At 32.1% G+C, this 18,345-nt stretch overlaps 1 protein-coding gene across 2 annotated transcripts in view; it reads right to left on the bottom strand.

The window, feature by feature from the left end:
- Dmd (dystrophin) overlaps positions 1-18,345 on the bottom strand; it is a 1,916,788-nt gene that overhangs the window by 1,139,636 nt on the left and 758,807 nt on the right. For both annotated transcript variants that reach the window (XM_048336444.1, XM_048336436.1), the window contains 4 exons: positions 15,935-16,057; positions 13,547-13,684; positions 10,508-10,660; positions 9,474-9,656 (listed from right to left, as the gene is read on the bottom strand). In XM_048336444.1, coding sequence (XP_048192401.1) covers positions 9,474-9,656; positions 10,508-10,660; positions 13,547-13,684; positions 15,935-16,057 — 597 coding nt within the window. The remainder of the gene's footprint in view (positions 1-9,473; positions 9,657-10,507; positions 10,661-13,546; positions 13,685-15,934; positions 16,058-18,345) is intronic.

The raw sequence follows: 18,345 nt of genomic DNA, 5'->3' as shown, positions 1-18,345 counted from the left end.
ATGCTAGACTGGAGGTATGGTTCAAGTGCTAGAGTACCAGCTATGAGCAAGCCAGCTAAGCTAGAGTGGGAGACCCAGATTTCAAACCACAAGACAGACAGACAGACACACAGACACACAGACAGACAGACTAACACAGACTTATCATTTTTCATGCACAAAGAAAAATAATATTCTGTATCACTGGAACATTCATTCTAGGGAGGATGATTTTTTAAGCCAGTCACAAAACAAATATGAATCATTACAAACTTCCTTAATCATTTACTTATGGAGGAAAAATGATGAAGGCATATGTAAGGGTTGTCTAGAAAAGAAAGAGAGATAACTGATTTTCCCTGAAAACTTGAAGGCAGAAATGGAAAGGCTATGCGGATAAACCATGGAAAAGAATTTTAGGCAGAGGAAACATATAGTACGTATGGTGTATATCAGGTAGTTTTGGGGGATACTGTAGGCACAGCATAGTAGAAAAAAGTATAAAGTGATAAACATAGAAGGTTAATAAGGAGCTGACCAGGTAGTATGTCCTATGAAATAGATTTAAGGATTTCTGATATTCCTTTAAAGTAGATAGAAATCCGCTGGAATGGGATTAGATTTATATATGATTTACATTTTCAAATGGTGTTCTAGTGCACTGTGTTGAGAATAGGTAAAGAATAGTTGAGGAAACTTTCATCTGAAGATTGAGAGTGTTACCACGTGAGGAGCTAGTGGTCTTGGTTTTCAAATAGGTCCTGTTCATCAGCTTGTAGGTGGCAAAAAAATCATGAGACTAGAAAATAAAGAGGAAGTCATATACAGAAAAGGCTTTTAAAAATCTAAAGATTGGAAGCAGTCATTTAGGACTATAGGAAAGAAAGTGTTATCTACAGCAACTGATACTGAGAAGAATTATACAAAATAGGAGAAATAGTGGGTGACCTCCAAACCAATCTTTCTCAGTTTCCATGTATTTGATGACAGATATTTTAGTTCCCTATGTTTAATGTATAAATTATGTAATTTTACATAGTAAATGTTTAAGGTTTTTCCATTTATTTATCCACTTTATTTTGGTTTGATGCTTAAGTCATCCATCTCCGGTCATTTCATGGCTTACATAAAATCTCCAGTGTTTTGTTCAATGAGAATCCCATTCAAGTAAATTTAGCTATAGTTAGAGAAAATATCATTATTTCAATGTTATTCTTGAAATAATTTCTATTATTACATAATTTGTTTACCACCCTTCATCACTTTTGAAAATATTATTCTATTACCTCCTCACTTTTGTTGTTGCTTTGAATTCAGCCATTATATTCGGTGGCCTTATTTCCTAAATTAGTCTCTTTAGCTGTAGTTAAAATGTTCTGTGTTTTCAAATCTTTTCTTTCATAATAGTCTGTTATTTTGCCTACTTAAGTTTTGCTCAATTGCATGCTGCTGGCAATTTTATTAACGAAAATCCTGAACATTTTACTTGGAAAATCCTGAACAAGTTTTACTAAAAAAAATCTTTCTAAACCCCTAAATTCAACTCTCAGAACCAGAACTCCCCCCATACACACACACACACACACACACACACACACACACACACACACACACACACACACGATAACCTTTCGCCAATGTGGGTAAGATTTGTCCATTTTCTTTTACATTCTGAGAGTAGTCTTTCATGATTCTGTTTTTGCATGAACTTAATTCTCATCTCCATACTACAACTTTGATAAGGTCACATGTAATATCTGTTTACATTTTTACTGAGAATGTCATTTTAGCTATTAGTCATTCAATCCAGAAGCCATATTACATAAAATAATGTGCTCCTTTGTGAAACCCAATGGGCAAATGGTTTTCAACATACATTTTGTTTTCATCTATATATTTAAACATTTTACAAAATTGTATATAATTATATACTCCAAATTCCTCTGCATTTGAAATAAAGGATCTATAAATCAGTAGATCATATTCTTGGAAGTTAGATGTATATGTCTGTACTAAGCAACTGTTAAGCTGATTATATGTATAACTAGAAACTTGAATAAAAATTACCATAGGAATGGCAACAGTTTTGACTATCAAAAAAAACCTAAAGAAAAAAAACGTAGATTTTTAACAAATCTAATTTAACCCTTATGAACTGTTAATTATGAAACTGAAGCTAAGAGGAGGAAAAATCTGTAAGCAGTTACCTCCTGGTTCAATATTTCCCACAGAAAACATTATTGGTCTTTTATATTCAGGTCTCTATTTACTGAAGAACATTCTGTCTCATAACAAGAAAATTGTTTATGTTCTTCAAATCTCCAAGGATGTTGCATTGGCAGCTGATAATCTTTGTTTTTATTTCAAGGCAAAGACAAAAAACGATGTGGCAATTATGCAAAGAAAAAATTTCCCCTTATTTTATTCTCAAAAGTAATCACTTTTCATTATGTGATAGAAGACCAAATTTTTTAAAAAATGTGTTGTGGAAGAGTACAATGTTTACATAAGGTTATAGCAAAGAGATATGTATTTTTCTTATATATCTCTGTTTCATTTAAGACAGCCATAAACAACAAAAGCACAATGGTACAGTGATTACAGTCATGGTGTTTCTTGCTGAACTCTACTTATTGATGACCCTTTAAATAGAATTCCAACCAATCAAATAGAAGTAATTTTTTTCTTCTGTAACTCATTAAATGTGATCGTCTAGTGTCTATATCCTTCATAATTTCAGAATCATCTGCATACATTAAACATTTCTGGAAGTTATAGAATAAGAAAACCTTGCTTCATCATGTGATTCTTCACATTATATGAGTACTATTTATTTCCCCTTCTTTTTAATGGAATACATCATATTTATGGCAGCACCGGGTTAAAGAGTGATGTTATCTCTTTCCCAAACATATCTTTAGATAATTCAATGGCAATGAAAATAATATAGAGAATATCAACACCATGACCAAACTAGATACATGTAAAAGCTCCTGGTAGATGCAAAATACTATTCAAATAAAAAGAATAACAAAAAATTAAACTGGGTGCCACAGGCTCAGTCCTGTAATCCTAGCTACTCAGGAGACTGAGAACTGAGGATTGGAATTCAAGCCAGCCCAGGCCTGAAAAAAAGGAAGCAGAGCTGTGGCTCAAGTGGTAGAGCACTAGGCTCAAGCTGAAATAGCTCAGGGACAGCGCCCAGACACTGATTTCAAGCCCAGAACAGGTAAAAAATTAACAAGTAAATGTTTTCACTTTACACAGTTACTCATTTAAGGACTAATATAAAACATATATTTCATATGGCAGTTCAATAAATCTACATAAAAGTTTAGTTCCCATCAACTTTCAGAAACTTGTACAGTTTGGAAATGCATACTTTTAATGTTCTTTAAAATCTTATTACAATTCTCCTAATGTTATAGAAACTTTCCTTTGTAATACATTTTTGTAATCCTTTGTCATAGTCACATACTTTCAGTAGTTTTTTTCTTTCCAAAGTCTTGTTATTTACAGACATAACTAATAAAATTGCTGTTTTAACAACAGGCTTACAATACCAATTGTGGTATATAAAACATTTATATTACAAGGCCAGATTACACATCAAAATCTTACTGATTTACTATTCATTGTCTTAATGGAAAGATAGCCAAGTTATTGAACCTATATAAAAATACATGCCTAGGTCCTAAGATGGAAATGAAGTTGTATGTAATTAAATATGGAAGAGGCATCATCTCTATGCTGCAACAGCAGGAAAAAAAAAGAAAAAAAGAAAAAAAAAGGAGAAAGGGAGATCATTGAGCAGCAAGAGCAGTAGGAAATGGAGCTCAAAGGATTTTATTGAAAAGGGAATGGCCAGGAGGGATGGATATTACCTTGTTCATACTTCAAACCAATACCCTAACTTCATCAGAAAGCATACAGTGGAGGTGAGAAAAATTTGAAGAAGCAGTTAGGATTAGAAGCTGTTGCAATAAGACATTGCAACATTGATTGCGTTGTAGAGCCTCTAGGATGCAGATCGACTGAAGAAGATTTGAACGAATTTACTTTATGACTAGAAAGAGGTCAGAAGAACCATTGATGATGTCAAGATTTTTGAACTAAATGAAATATAGTGAAATTTAGAGACATTCAGGGAGCTTAGTAGACATTAATTAAAGTAGAAAAACATCATGGGTTGAAAGGGAAGTAGACAGATTATTCCTTATGCAACTATGCTATGTGTGAGATGCCTATTAGTGCATCTGAGAAAAGAAACTGAATGAATTGCTGGATACAAAATGCTGAATTTCCACACCATAACCTTGGTGTTTGTTGTCATAGGCTACCCAGAATAATTGGAGCTATACTTAAAAAGTTTCTTTTCCTTTTCTCACTAAGATATCATTTGTACTTATTTTCCTCACCTTCCCTGGGACCAGCACATTTATGGTTATTCTAAAACCTGACTATTTTTTGCTCTCTAGAAACATGACCATTGGCAATCACTCATGCTGGACACATTACATGCAAGCGTCATATTTGTAGGCACAACCTACAAATTTCAAATTTGTTGTAGTTTTTATGTGGTGATCAAGTAACTTTGACATTCTCATAGTACCGTTTTTCCTTTCCAGAACCTATCATAATTTTGGTGATCAGAAATACCTTTTGAAATATTCTTCCCTAGTTAAGAGAAATAACTTTGTACTGATTTTTATAGCTCTATCCTTTCTTTTGGTTTTCTTTTTATTTTTATAATAGTACAGTGTTCAACAATTCTTTCAGTAAGATTAAACATGCAATATATACTTTTTTCTTTACATTACATTTCTCTTAAAATACTTTACCATATACTTGAAAACTTGGCTAACATTTTGAAAGTCTTTGACTATCTTCTAATATCTATTATTAGTGAGATGTCTCATTTGGCTATTGTCATCACTGAAGATTCTATTGTCTTTAATAGCTTTCCTGATACCTGTTCACTTAATATTCTGAGCTTCATTTAAGGCTGGCTCAGTATGGTTTCACATTTATTTATCCCCCCCCCATACACTGGTCAACTTTATTCAATGTGAAGATGAGTAAATTTGAATTTATTCAATTTTATTAAATATTTTTATCACAATATAAACTACTGTTGGTTCGTTCCTCATGCTTTCCATTTTTAATTCTGGAACTCTTTCAGTATATATGTTTGAGCTTTTCATTAATTATTTCTAGAACTTCAGGAAATAAACTATTTCCTTAACATCTTCAAATCCATATATTTTCCACTACAAATATATTTTGCAATCTTCATTTGTGTTAAATTATTGAAGTTATTGCATTATTTCTAAGCCATATCGTACAAAACTTCATGTTAATATCTTTCTTTCTTTCTCTCTCTCTCTCTCTTTCTCTCTCTCTCTCTCTTTCTCTCTCTCTCTCTCTCTCTCTCTCTCTCTCTCTCTCTCTCTCTCTCTCTCTCTCTCTTTCTTTCTTTTTTTGTTGGTCAGGGGACTTGAATTCTGGGCCTGGGCTCTGTCCTTGAGCTCTTCAGTTCAAGGTTAATGCTCTACCACTTGAGCCACAATGTCATTTCTAGTTTTCTGGTATTTAATTGGGGATAAGTTCTCACAGAATTTCCAGCCCAGGCTGGCTTTGAACCGTGATCCTCAAATCTCAGCTTCCTGAGTAGCTAGGATTACAGGCATGAGTTACCAGCATCCGGATCGTTAATTTTTGCAACATTGTGTATCTTTTATTAGGAAAATTCCTTTTGTTTTTTATATTGTATTTGCACATTAGAAAGTATTTTCTTTCTTGTCCTTTGGATTTCCTTCCTGTATCTTATTTCAATATTGTGTACACACATTTTTCATTTATATCTGCAAATATTACTTACAAAATGGCGACTCTTTACAAGCATTGTAATTTAGTCAGTTTATTTTGTGATTTTGGTGGTATCCATATTGTGCAACATATTCATTGGGTTTACTTGGGCTGAGTTTAATTACCAAATACTAAATTAAGCATACTAAAAATACATATTGTTTTCTAGAATTTTTAGAAATTTTATCTTCCATATCTTATTCTTTTTAGAAGCACTTTATTTATTTATTTATTTATTTATTTATTTATTTATTTATTTTTTGGCCAGTCCTGGGCCTTGGACTCATGGCCTGAGCACTGTCCCTGGCTTCCTTTTGCTCAAGGCTAGCACTCTGCCACTTGAGCCACAGCGCCACTTCTGGCCGTTTCCTGTATATGTGGTGTTGGGGAATTGAACCCAGGGCCTCATGTATATGAGGCAAGCTCTCTTGCCACTAGGCCATATCCCCAGCCCCTCTTATCTTATTCTTTACCTTCAAATACAAGACAAAAATTCAGATGGGGCTCTATCAGAAAATTTATGAAGAATCATGCCCTTATTGATAGTCACTTGCTTTGTATGGATTCCTACAAGAATACTGTAAACCTAGACAAGACTACTTGCCCATGAATTATAGTACCCAACATAATTTATCTTGTTCAAAATATCACACATTTCTTTCTGATAATCTTTAAAATAAATGGCGCATAGCATGCTTCATTCTGTTAAAGGCTTATAAACATGTTTTAAAAACAATACGCCTGTTTCAGTACTGAAATATCCACAAAAGAAGAAAAACGTTAATTAAGTGAGCCTAAATATTGCAGGTGTTTTACTGATTTTACCATGTTCCTTCCTCACAACAATCTTTATTCCCATTATATGCATGAGAAAAAGGAGACTGAGAGGTTTACTTGTGATTGTACAGCTAGCAGAACTCCAAGGATTCATCCCAGGCCATGTTGTTTCTACTAGCCCACACTGCCATGGTGATACATCCTGAAGAAAAATGCCTTAAGTTTATCTTACAGCTAGCACTTGATCTTGAATAACCCAGTATCTACACAGCCAGAAATGAATTGAATTTTTGGGTAAGATTTTTCCTATGGTAAACATCTGGAGGCAAATTTATCTGTTTTTCCCCACTCGGTTGCTCCTTATTGTCTCTTTTGTTGCCCTGAGAACCAACATTTGTAGATACACTCTGCATTTGTCTGCACTCTTGCTTGGCATCAAGAGTTCCTTAGACAAAATCCAAGTCCTTTTTTGGGTTTCCCTAATATGGGCTTAGTCCCCTGAGTGCATTCAATTTCTAGTGCTTAGTCAATTTTTGACTCTATATCTCTGAAAGTAGGAAAATTGAATTCTCATTGTGAACTTAGCTCTTAAATGCTAAGCACTTCACTGTACATTTTTAATTAACTAGCACTGCTACTGTCAAGATGTGAAAGACCAACTACAAATCTAGATTTGTATCTAGAGAGAATAGAATAGGACATTTGAGAGACATCGGAATGCGACAAATAGAGAAGAATGCTATGACAATCTGTACACTTTCAGGACCATGTTAGCATTATTGCAAACACAAATTCACATGAAGGTGTTCGCTCTTAGGTCTCTTAGAGGACTACATTGGTGAAATAGAGGACAAGAAGTCTCTAACGGTCACAGTGAAATGAGTTTTAAAAATACATTAGCGACTGAAGTATAAAATAAAAAGAAGCATCTTTGATGTTTCAATTTGTAGTTGTCTATGTATCAGTGTAAGTATCTACAGATTTCTCTACCTATGTACCTGCATTCTACCTTTCTTCAGTTCTAACTAAAATCTAATGACATATAAAACCATAATAATTTGATACTTATTCATATATTGTTTGTTTCTGTTATGATATGCAATCAAATATTATCACATAAATAGTTCTCACATAAACTTGAGGTTTAGATGTTTCATATATAAAAGTTCAGATTGTTTTATGAGAAAAATATGTTATAATTTGTAATTTTTTGAAATGATACACATCATCTTTCATTATTTCACACAATTATTGTGTTCTGGAAAGTATTTGCTGAGTGTCCACTCAGTTTAAGAACAAATGGTGTTTTATGGAGACCTTAGACCTTGTTTCTGTTTAATTGTAAAGCGTTAGTATTTTAAGTAACAAATATGAATCCTGTATATTGAGTGTGTCAAGAAAGAGAAAAAACTACATGAGTAAATGAGTTAGAATTCAAAGCAAAAGATTTACTTGTAAATGTCCTATTAAATCAAGGCAAAATCATCTTAGTAAAATTTTCCTTATACCTTAATATTTCATTTCATTTTATATCTGCAGACATAGAATTTGTGAATGATTTATGATATGCTACATTCATAAGATTTAGTATAAAGGATAATGGATTGAAATGTTCAATTAGTTAGACATAGACGTAAAATGAAACATATTTGTCACATTTCTTTTGTTAATTTTTTTCCATTTTTTCAGAATATTCAGTTCGTGTTAAAATTCAGAGCATTGGACTTCAGAAAAAACCAGGTATTCCTGATTTTTAATATAAAAAAAGAAGTCAAAATAATATGCAGCATATTTCCTTTTATGTGTTTAGAAATTAGTTGCTTTTTAGGTATATTTACGTTACACACTGTATAAAACAGAGTAAAAAAATAAAATAACACAAAAGTAACTCCCAAGTAGTCTCATTGATGGGATAAACCAAATGCAGTTGTATTTACATAGGGCAAAATGTTTGAATAACTTTTTGATATAATTTAACCTAAAATGAGTATATATGTTTTTTAATTTTACAGATGCTTACATCCTAGTTTTGTGAGGAGTACATTCTTGGATAATTACAGATGACAGCCATTCCTCTTACCTTAGGAGAACTTGAAATAGAAAAAAAAATGAATCTATCATTTATGCCAAATTTCAAATTAAAAAAAAATAAGAACACACAATATTGAAGTGTCTTTTAAAAATAAACCACAAACTTTCCATTCTGTTGTTTAAAAATAACATTTCTTTCTCTTTGGTTGTAACCAAATCAGTTCCCTAATGACATTATTTGATAATTTTCATTCTGCTGTTGATTTCCAACTTTCTGGGCATCCAGTTCTTCTAACAAGCATTGTGATCCCCCTAAGTAGATAAGCCAGGTATAAAGATAAAACTGTTATTTTTTTTTTTCAGTCAGTGAGATAAGGCACTTTGTAGATTGACATAAGAAACTGTTTCACAAAATATTTATTATTTACCATGTATACAGGAAGAAAGTAAAATTAGCATGGGATGATCTCAGGAAAGCAGTACAGGTTTCTGGATTAGACACAGAAGTAAAGTAAATGTATGGTAAATTGACAAATTCACATTGCCAATGTTATGAAAAAATGATGCAGCAAAAAAAATTAAGATGTATTTTCATTTTTGATAAGGGGGTTTTCCCTGTTAGCTGCTATTTTCATAGGTCTTTAATCTTCAAAATGAAGCTCTAGTGTTACAGAAGCCCCAAGTGAGGGAAACTAATCATTTTCAAAATGCACACCAGAAGTTTGAAATAGAACCCAGAATTTTAATGTTGTTAGTAGGCCGCTGTTAATAGAGCAGTAGATGCAAATATGTATGTGGGTTTGCCAATAACAACTCACAATTTGTGCAAAGTTGAGTCTTCGAAACTGAGCAAATTTGCTCTCAATTTCCCGCCAGCGCTTGCTGAGCTGGATCTGAGTTGGCTCCACTGCCATTGCGGCCCCATCCTCAGACAAGCCCTCAGCTTGCCTACGTACTGCATTCAGCTCCTCTTTCTTCTTCTGCAATTCCCGATCAATTTCCTATTAAGCAAAACCAATACAGGGTCCAGGGCAGTTAGCTAACCACATCAACCGACCTATAGGCAGCAAATACTTGTTTGAGTAATTTCAAAGGTTACTGGTCCTTCATTGTCATTTTTTCAAAATTTACAAGTATGGAAGGTGTCCGTGTCATCCTCCCCCAATAATCAAAATATTATTTCAATTATCATTTGAATGCTCAGTTTCAGACACTCTAATTAAGAGAATTAATTCATATTGAGCTAACATTTTTTCTTCTATTGAATTCCTCTGGTGTTTTAGGGGTTGACCCAAGTTGGAGTGATTAGTACTTATTTATTAGGGATTCTCTATATAGAATATAATTTATTGGTCAAGGAACTAAGTCTTTCTAGGAGTGAGGCACCCAACACAAAATGAAGCAAAAGAAAAAGTGTAAAGTAATAACAGAAAAACATCTTCAGACAATATGCAAATAATCTATAGAAAATTGACAGTGATGTGTGAAGATGCTCTGATGAAATGAATGTGCTAACATGAGAAAGAAGTCGTCCATGTATCGATAAGTCATTAGTTCATCTGGAACAAAGATACACAGAGTCAATTACAATTTTACCAGAAAACACATAACATTTCTTATTTCATTTTAGACATTGTAGAAGCAAAAGATTTTATTCATTTCACAATATTGTCAATTGAATAACACATAATACATTTACAACAAAACACAATACAAATAAATGCATCAAATCAAAGAGAACATTAATAGAAGAAACAAGAACACAAGTATTTTAAATACGATCCTCACATGTTAAGATAAAGTAGTTAAACTAGCAATAAGATCTAGTATTGACATTCTAAAACAACATTACCTTTATTTTCCTTTCATCTCTGGGTTCAGGTAGGCTGGCTAATTTTTTCTCAATGTCATCCAAGCATTTCAGGAGATCATCAGCCTGCCTCTTGTACTGATACCACTGATGAGAAATTTCTAGAGCCTTTTTTCTTCTTTGAGACCTCAAATCCTGTTCATGGTGCAGATATTATTAAAATATCAATACATATATGTATAGTATACTTCTGGCTACATTTATTTATAAAAATGTTTTGAGTCCTTCATATTTTAAATCATTTTAAATGTATGACATAAATAAATGATTAAATTATGCAGTTAAGTGTTAAGACCTATATACAGAAGCTAAGAAAAGAAAACAATACATCACAACATATTTTCTTTTGGCACATTCAAACTTGCTTAGAATGATGCCATATTTGTTTGAGTCTTAATGAGTCCACTAAGTTATTCTGCAGTCTATGTGATAGGTTAATATATGACTATAATGGACTTATCCAGGTTATTGCAAAAACTTGGTTCATATTTGATTATTAAAATATTCATAGTTATAGAATTTATATGTTCAAAAATAAGCTCATCAACATAGTTAAGTTTATATACACAAACAACATAATTCCATGATTTTGGAAATGCTTGTATGAATTAGGTTAATAATATTAATATTGTGTGATTAAAAATATAAAGTCAGCTTGACACTGCTGTCTCATACATGTAATCCTAGCAACTCACGAGGCTGAGATGTGAGGCTCTTGTTCCCATATGAAGTTCGCACATGCAGATAAATCTGAGACCCTCTTAGCTTCAGTTAACCAGAAAAATACCAGAAGTAGGGGTATGGCTCAAGTGGTAGAGAACCAGCCTTGAGCTAAGAAGATATGCAACAGCTTGCAGCCCTAATCTCAAGACCCAGGACTGGCACAACAATAATAAGTCATTTTAGCTAAATTATGCAAAGTTATATGTTTAAACATATCCCCTTTGTTCATGTTCCTGTGAGTATCATATAAAATAATCATTTAAATATAAAAATACGTTTAATTCAAAGATTACAATACTTATTCTCCTTACTAAACTAAGCGATTTTTCCATATGTAAGAATAACTCCATTAAAAAAGAGAAAAGAACAGGTGTAGTTTTTCAATCAACATGATGAGATAAATAGTGTTGAATGATTTAGTCATGAAAAAAGGGGAAAAACATCATCTTATTCCTACAGCATAGGCAACGGGTTCCCTAATCAATAGAATTAGTTGAAATTCCATTTTCTAACTCTTGGGAGCATAAAGGTGCAGTCTACAGCTTTCATTTCTTCAAAGAGTTAACAATTAGGGTTTCATGTCGAAATTTAACTAGAGTAAAAGTAAATAATATCAAAGAATGGCTAAAAATTCATTGCTTAGGAAAATTCTGATCTTTGAATTATTTCATACTGGCTAGAATTATAACTAATTAGCATTTTAACACCATAAGTGAATTTCGTGTTATATACTGGTTTGACAATCAATCACTTGAAACATAATATTTTGCAGGAATGATCTAGATTTTGGCTTCCATTTTGCTAAAAATTGGAATGTAAAATTTACTGCAGTTTGTACTTGATTGTGGCATTTCTATATCTCCTGTGGAGGAAATAACTGCCTGGAATGAGTCACGGGAAATGCTGCTTTTTTCAAAGGTACCATGATACAGCTATGTGAGTAAGAGTTGAACTGTGCCTTATTTATGATTCAACTCACATAATTGCCAAGAAAAGCAGTTTGTTGCTCATAAGTATGAATCCCCTTCTCTTGCTAAGAACAAAGTGATGTGTAATATGTACAAATATTTACAGATATCACACAGATTATTTTCAGTATGTTCCAGATAACCATAAAAAAAACTGTTGTTCAGCAGGAGACATATATGCCTAGTGTAAATACTTCCACAAGCTTGGTCACAGTCAGAAGAATGTGGATTACACAGCTTTCTGATTTAAAAAAATGCATATGGTTTGCTTTTGTACTCCACGCAAGGAACAGGTCTTTTCTATTTACTATATATATCAGCAGTTACCTTCAGAACACCTGCTGGCCCATTAGACTTTCCTTGTGGATTCCTGGCAGGCACAATATTGTGTAATTACATTCTCAGCAGTGTTTATTTGGTTGACTATAGGGAAAAAGGTTTATCCTCTTATTTGCATATAGAAAGCAGACTTCATCACCTAGTAGGTGGATCGACCTACACAGCTACATAGCTCCAAAAGAGTGACTTACAATAAAAGCTTGGCAATTAACAGTATTAGAAAATCAGCCAGGCATGCAAATAGTGAATGTTGCAAAGCATTTGCACACACAGAAGTGTTATTTCACAAAACTTTTCATATGTCTAGAGAGGATCTCAAGAACGGTCTAGATAGGATCATAGACAGTTTATTCTGTTCTTCCTGTAAGATCCAGATGAGTCACGTGGGTACTTGAAGCCATACAGTATCCTTGCTTAATATAAAGTAACACTTCATGTTAAATGGAATGACAAATAGTTTTGAGGATTCCTATATAAAAGAAATTAAACTCTTGCAGATGCTTAGTTGCAAAGAGTGACTTTAAAAACAGAAAAAAAGAGATTACTTTTTAAATCCAGGCCTTATTAATCAAGATTACACTAGCAAAAATGCGGACCCAGTATAAATAAAGTTGATGAAAGGAAGTAGAAATAGAAGAGATATATAGGTTTTTTTTATTCTGGCCATTAGGGTAGTTTGTCGGCACAAATAAAATATTTTTTTAAAAAAACACAATAAAAATTTAAGTGTAAATGTGTGATGCATTATATACCTTCTAATACTATTCAGAAAAATCTGAACAACCAAAATCCCAATAAAATTTAAGTGAGACACCTCTCAAAAAGAAAAGACACGTAAAAATATTAAGTTAAGTACACATATTGAAGGGAAAATAGTAATTTTTGTGTTGACTAAGACTCTTAAACAGATTTTATTTATGCATAATATACTTTACCCTACATACAAAAACAAAACCACAGGCAAGGTATATTATAATTTTAGCTCTAATACCTTGAGAGCATTATGTTTTGTCTGTAACAGCTGCTGTTTTATCTTTATTTCCTCTCGCTTTCTCTCATCTGTGATTCTTTGTTGTAAGTTGTCTCCTCTTTGCAACAATTCTTTAACAGTACCCTCATTGTCTTCACTCTGATTAAAAACAACAAGTACAGTCTTCATTTTGTTTTTTTAAAAGCTGTACATTGTTAACATAATAAAACATGTCATTTAAACACACGCAAAATCCAATGTTCAATCTCAGGGAATGTTATTATATGATACTGGGCTCATTGTTATTGTTGTTTTTATTTTATATTTAGTACTTTAGATTGAAAAGAAGGAAGATTCCTCCTATCCAGTTATAAAGAATGCATTCTAAGGGCATATACATGATGATCTTATCATATGATAACTTAGGAATTAGTGTAAAAGCATTCTGTGGCTTTGGCTTTTAGAACAGCATTAGAATTGCAAAGATTCAGAGAAGTAATTTTTTCATCTACCATGTTAACTGATCCATTGGGGATATAGATGTATATCTGTGCTTACGAACTATTAACAACCATTAAATATTACTATGATTCTAAGTCAAAAACTTCGTTTCAAATGGAAACTAATTTTAAAATATTAATATCTGCTTTATATTCCAAAGCTAAATATCAAAACTGAGGACATGATGTATTAATAAAAAATGATGTGTTAAAATTGCTGTCACATTGCAATGAATTAATTTTTACCATATGTTTGTTAATTTTAAAACAAAGAAGATCATATAGATACTTAATGTGGATGGGAAAGTACATTTAAATTTATTCACTTTTATCCATTTTGTTCAAAATTGTCCATTTTTGTTCATTAGTACTCCAAGAAAAATATTTTTCATTATATTTACTTAGAAATAAAATGATTTGAATAAGTACTTTTTTCATATAGTTGGAGTTTTCATCTCTGGTTTCCTCTATTTCAATTCCAAATAAGTAGTCTTTCTATTAAGGAAGCTTATCAAGCAATGGTATCCAGGGTATACTGATGTGCTAAGGATTTTATTTACATAAAATTGTATATATATATTATTTTATAGTATTGCAAAGTCATATATAATTACTTTCTATAATGTATGCTTAAACTTCTTTACACAACCAAAGACCTATCCATTTTATACAAAAGTAATGGGATTTCTTTTCCTGAGATTTGTCTATTAATAATCTAATTAAATGTGAAACATAATATAGATATAGATTTATAATCCATGAAAGACCTTATTTTAATATGTCTTTTGAAAGTCTGTGGTATTTTCTAGGGCCAAGACCAAAAAGAAATGATAAGGAATAAACCCATTTCATTTATTTTAACCAGGTAAGGCCCCTAGGCCAAAGTTGGTGGTTAGTCCAAGAGCTAAACAGTACTTTTTTACTTCGGTGCCCTCTGCTTTCTTCTTTGATATGAAGTAGAGGTAGCTGGAACTCAGCATCTTGGAAAGCCACTTCTTGCCTTTCTTTCCATGAATTGATTTGGCAAGGCCACCAAGCTCCCCCCTCCCCCAAAAAGGGGAAATGACAGAGTTTCAGGAAGTCAGAATTGATCCCAGTGGGAACAAAGAGGAGTGAGTAGAATTATCTTTATTTTTCTTGTGATGAATAACCTTATATGGTTTACAAGTATTGTCTGTGTCGTGTCTAGCATTAATATATCTGAAAATCTCTACCAAGATACATATAAAAGTTAAGAACATAACAGAGGTGATGGCAGTAGAGGAGGAAATAAACGGTGGAAAGGTAGACAGGAGAATAAGGAAACCAGTGAATAGAGATGTGATGCAGAAATATTCAAAACAGAGAGAAATAAGAATGCTATTTTCAGGTTAATGGAAGTTGAAGGAGAAAATTAACTTATAGCTCACTCTTTACTCCCATGAAATAAGCAGCATGAATTCATAAGTATTTTAAACATTAGTTGTACTATTTACTCAAATTTTTGTTAAAAACACTTTGTAAAGAACTTTAGTAAGAAGTGTTTTCATGGTGTGAATTTTTTTCATTTGTATAACCAAAATCCTAACACACATTAAGAGTTACCTATAGTTATTAAATTTCGACTTTATTTTTGATTGACTATTTTTATTACATATTTTTGCTCTGAATTTGAAAACAGCATAGATTAAAACAAATCTGAACTATTTATAAGGTTCTGGGAATCCTGTAAGATGACTGCACCAACCTGATCTCACATTTGTAATAAAACATCAAAAAGAATTCTTTGCATTCATAACCATCATTAGAATTACACAAAGTGCAAAGCATATTGTGAGAATTCAGTTGGAGACGAGTTATTTAATTTATTTCCAAATATTTACTCATTTTCACTCCTAGTTCATTCACACTTTTATCACAACCAATTTACCATATCTTTATTGAAGTCTTCCTCTTTCAGATTCACCCCCTGCTGTATTTCAGCCTCCAGTGGTTCAAGCAATTTTTGTATATCTGAGTTAAACTGCTCCAATTCCTTCAAAGGAATGGAGGCCTAAAAAAAAAGATAGCGCTAATTTAAATCAAAATTACTTTTTTTATTAGATACATAAACCAAAAAAGTGCATTTATTCAACCTCCTGTTGCTAAACTAATAGCATGCATTATGTTTCCATATTATATTTTATGAAAGTTTCAAATACAATTGGGCAAGTACTTCAGGATGCAAATAAGGACAAACACTTAACATCAGTAGAGCTGAACCTATATGAAAAATAATGCAATTCATCATTATGTGGTATCAAAAAACTTAATTTACATATATTTGACTGGGCTAATTTTTAATATTCTGAAGTCAACTTTAATCTTATTTTAAATATTGTGATATAAATACCATTTGAGTAAATATGCCTTATCAGAAATTGCCTCGTTTATCAAATAATAGTAAGTTCAGGTGGAAATATTAAATTGTCATCTTATCTTTAGAAAAAATTATACAGCAATATGCTCAGATAATTTAAATGACATTTTTAGCATGGCAGAATTGGCAGGCATGCTCTGCTAAGATAAACAATGCCATTAGCTTGCTGCAGCAATGTTTTCTTAGATGCTATAAATTCACACAAATGGATACAGATTATTAGACATAAAGTATCTGAATATTTTTTCCAACCTTATAAACATTATAAAGTCCTCAAGTTTAATATTTGATATTTTGAGACCAGAATCTCAAAAACCTTTAAAATCCTTTGGTTTTCCAAATGAAATGTTTGAGAAGGAATTATGAATGAGAAAATATAAAAAATGTAGCCAAACAAGTAGATACTCTTTAATCATTAATGTTCTCTTAAAATACATCTTTATTCCATTATCTTTATGTTGTATTTTGTCTTCTCCCATTAAAACAATATAAATTATTTATAACTGAAAACTTTTCAAAACCAATAGATGACATAAAAATATGGTTTCCTTTTAAGACTATTTCACTTTTGAAAACAAATCAGGAATAACCCCAAGTGACTTAAATCCAGGATAATTGTATTCATCATCCTGTTGGTCCCCACCTACTATTTCCCAGTCACATTCCATGTTACAGGTGGTCAAGGGCAAATAAAATATCCAAATATAGTCTGTAACTAATAAAAACTTGAATAATCAAATAGCATTCCTCAGGACATACGATATGAGTAAATACAAAACTTCCAGCCAACATCTCAAAAAGGGTTTTTTAAACTTCTTTTAAAATTGTTATGGTGCTAATTTTGAAACCCTTGTGATCATTGTCATTTGAAATATAATAGCAAGTAATCAGTGGCTCACGCCAATACTCCTAGCTTCTAGAAGGCTAATATCTGAGGATCACAGCTTAAAGCTAACCCAGGTAGCCAAATGTGTCAGATTCTTATAACCAATTAGCCAGTAAAAAGCACAAAATCATATAAAGTTCAGAGGAATGCAAATATAAGATTAGTATCCTTTAGTATTCTAACTACATAATAACAATTTGGTGGTGCTTTGTTTCATTGAACTCTTGATTAAATTGCTGGCAATTAATAAGGGCAATTGTACATTAAAGACAACTTACTGAATACATGATGATGTTTATAAACAATCGTTATCAAAATAACATGGTAAGATTTACCTCTTTTGCTCTACTTGCTTATCTAGTTCATCTTCTCTTCCTAGACTCTAATAAAATGAATTTATAGGTTCAAAAGTTGGGATTCTATATCCTTCCCCAATTCTTTCTCAATAGCAAAATATACTTTCTTCTGTTAATTAAGTTACAATTTTCTTCTCTCTCAAATAGTTGTCTTTAGCAAATTGGTATCTTTATCTGTTACCTCACAATTGAATTGCAATCTAGATTTTCCAATAGCTGACTATTTCTCACATAAAATTCAGCATGTATAAAACTGACATTATTATCTTGCTTCCAAAAGTCTTATAATAAACTTTTCTAGTTTTATAAATGGATTTTCCTCAGTCATCCATGCAAATATTTCTCTATCATATGTGTGTCATCACACATGATAGGTAACCATAACTTCCAGACATATACATAATCTTCCTTGCAAATCCAAGTCCATCATGTATACAGTAAACAGATTATTATGATCCAAAACAATTTCTTTTATTGTGGTAGTTACCTGCTAAAGAGCCTTATCAGTGTAATTAAAAACAAACTGAATGAAGTTAAAATCCTGCTGAAAACATGATTGGCAAAGCCTCTCCTATTATTGCCCTAGAAACTTCTCAGCATTAGCTAAGTGTCCTGAAGATAACTTTTGTTACAGGCTATATGCTGATTTTCTGTTATCACCTCTAAAGAATCTCAAAATG

Source organism: Perognathus longimembris, chromosome 28, assembly GCF_023159225.1.
Source record: "Perognathus longimembris pacificus isolate PPM17 chromosome 28, ASM2315922v1, whole genome shotgun sequence".
NCBI classification, from domain to species: Eukaryota; Metazoa; Chordata; class Mammalia; order Rodentia; family Heteromyidae; genus Perognathus; species Perognathus longimembris.
Note: the sequence above shows the minus strand (reverse complement) of the source record. Positions and strands in the feature narration are given on the sequence as shown.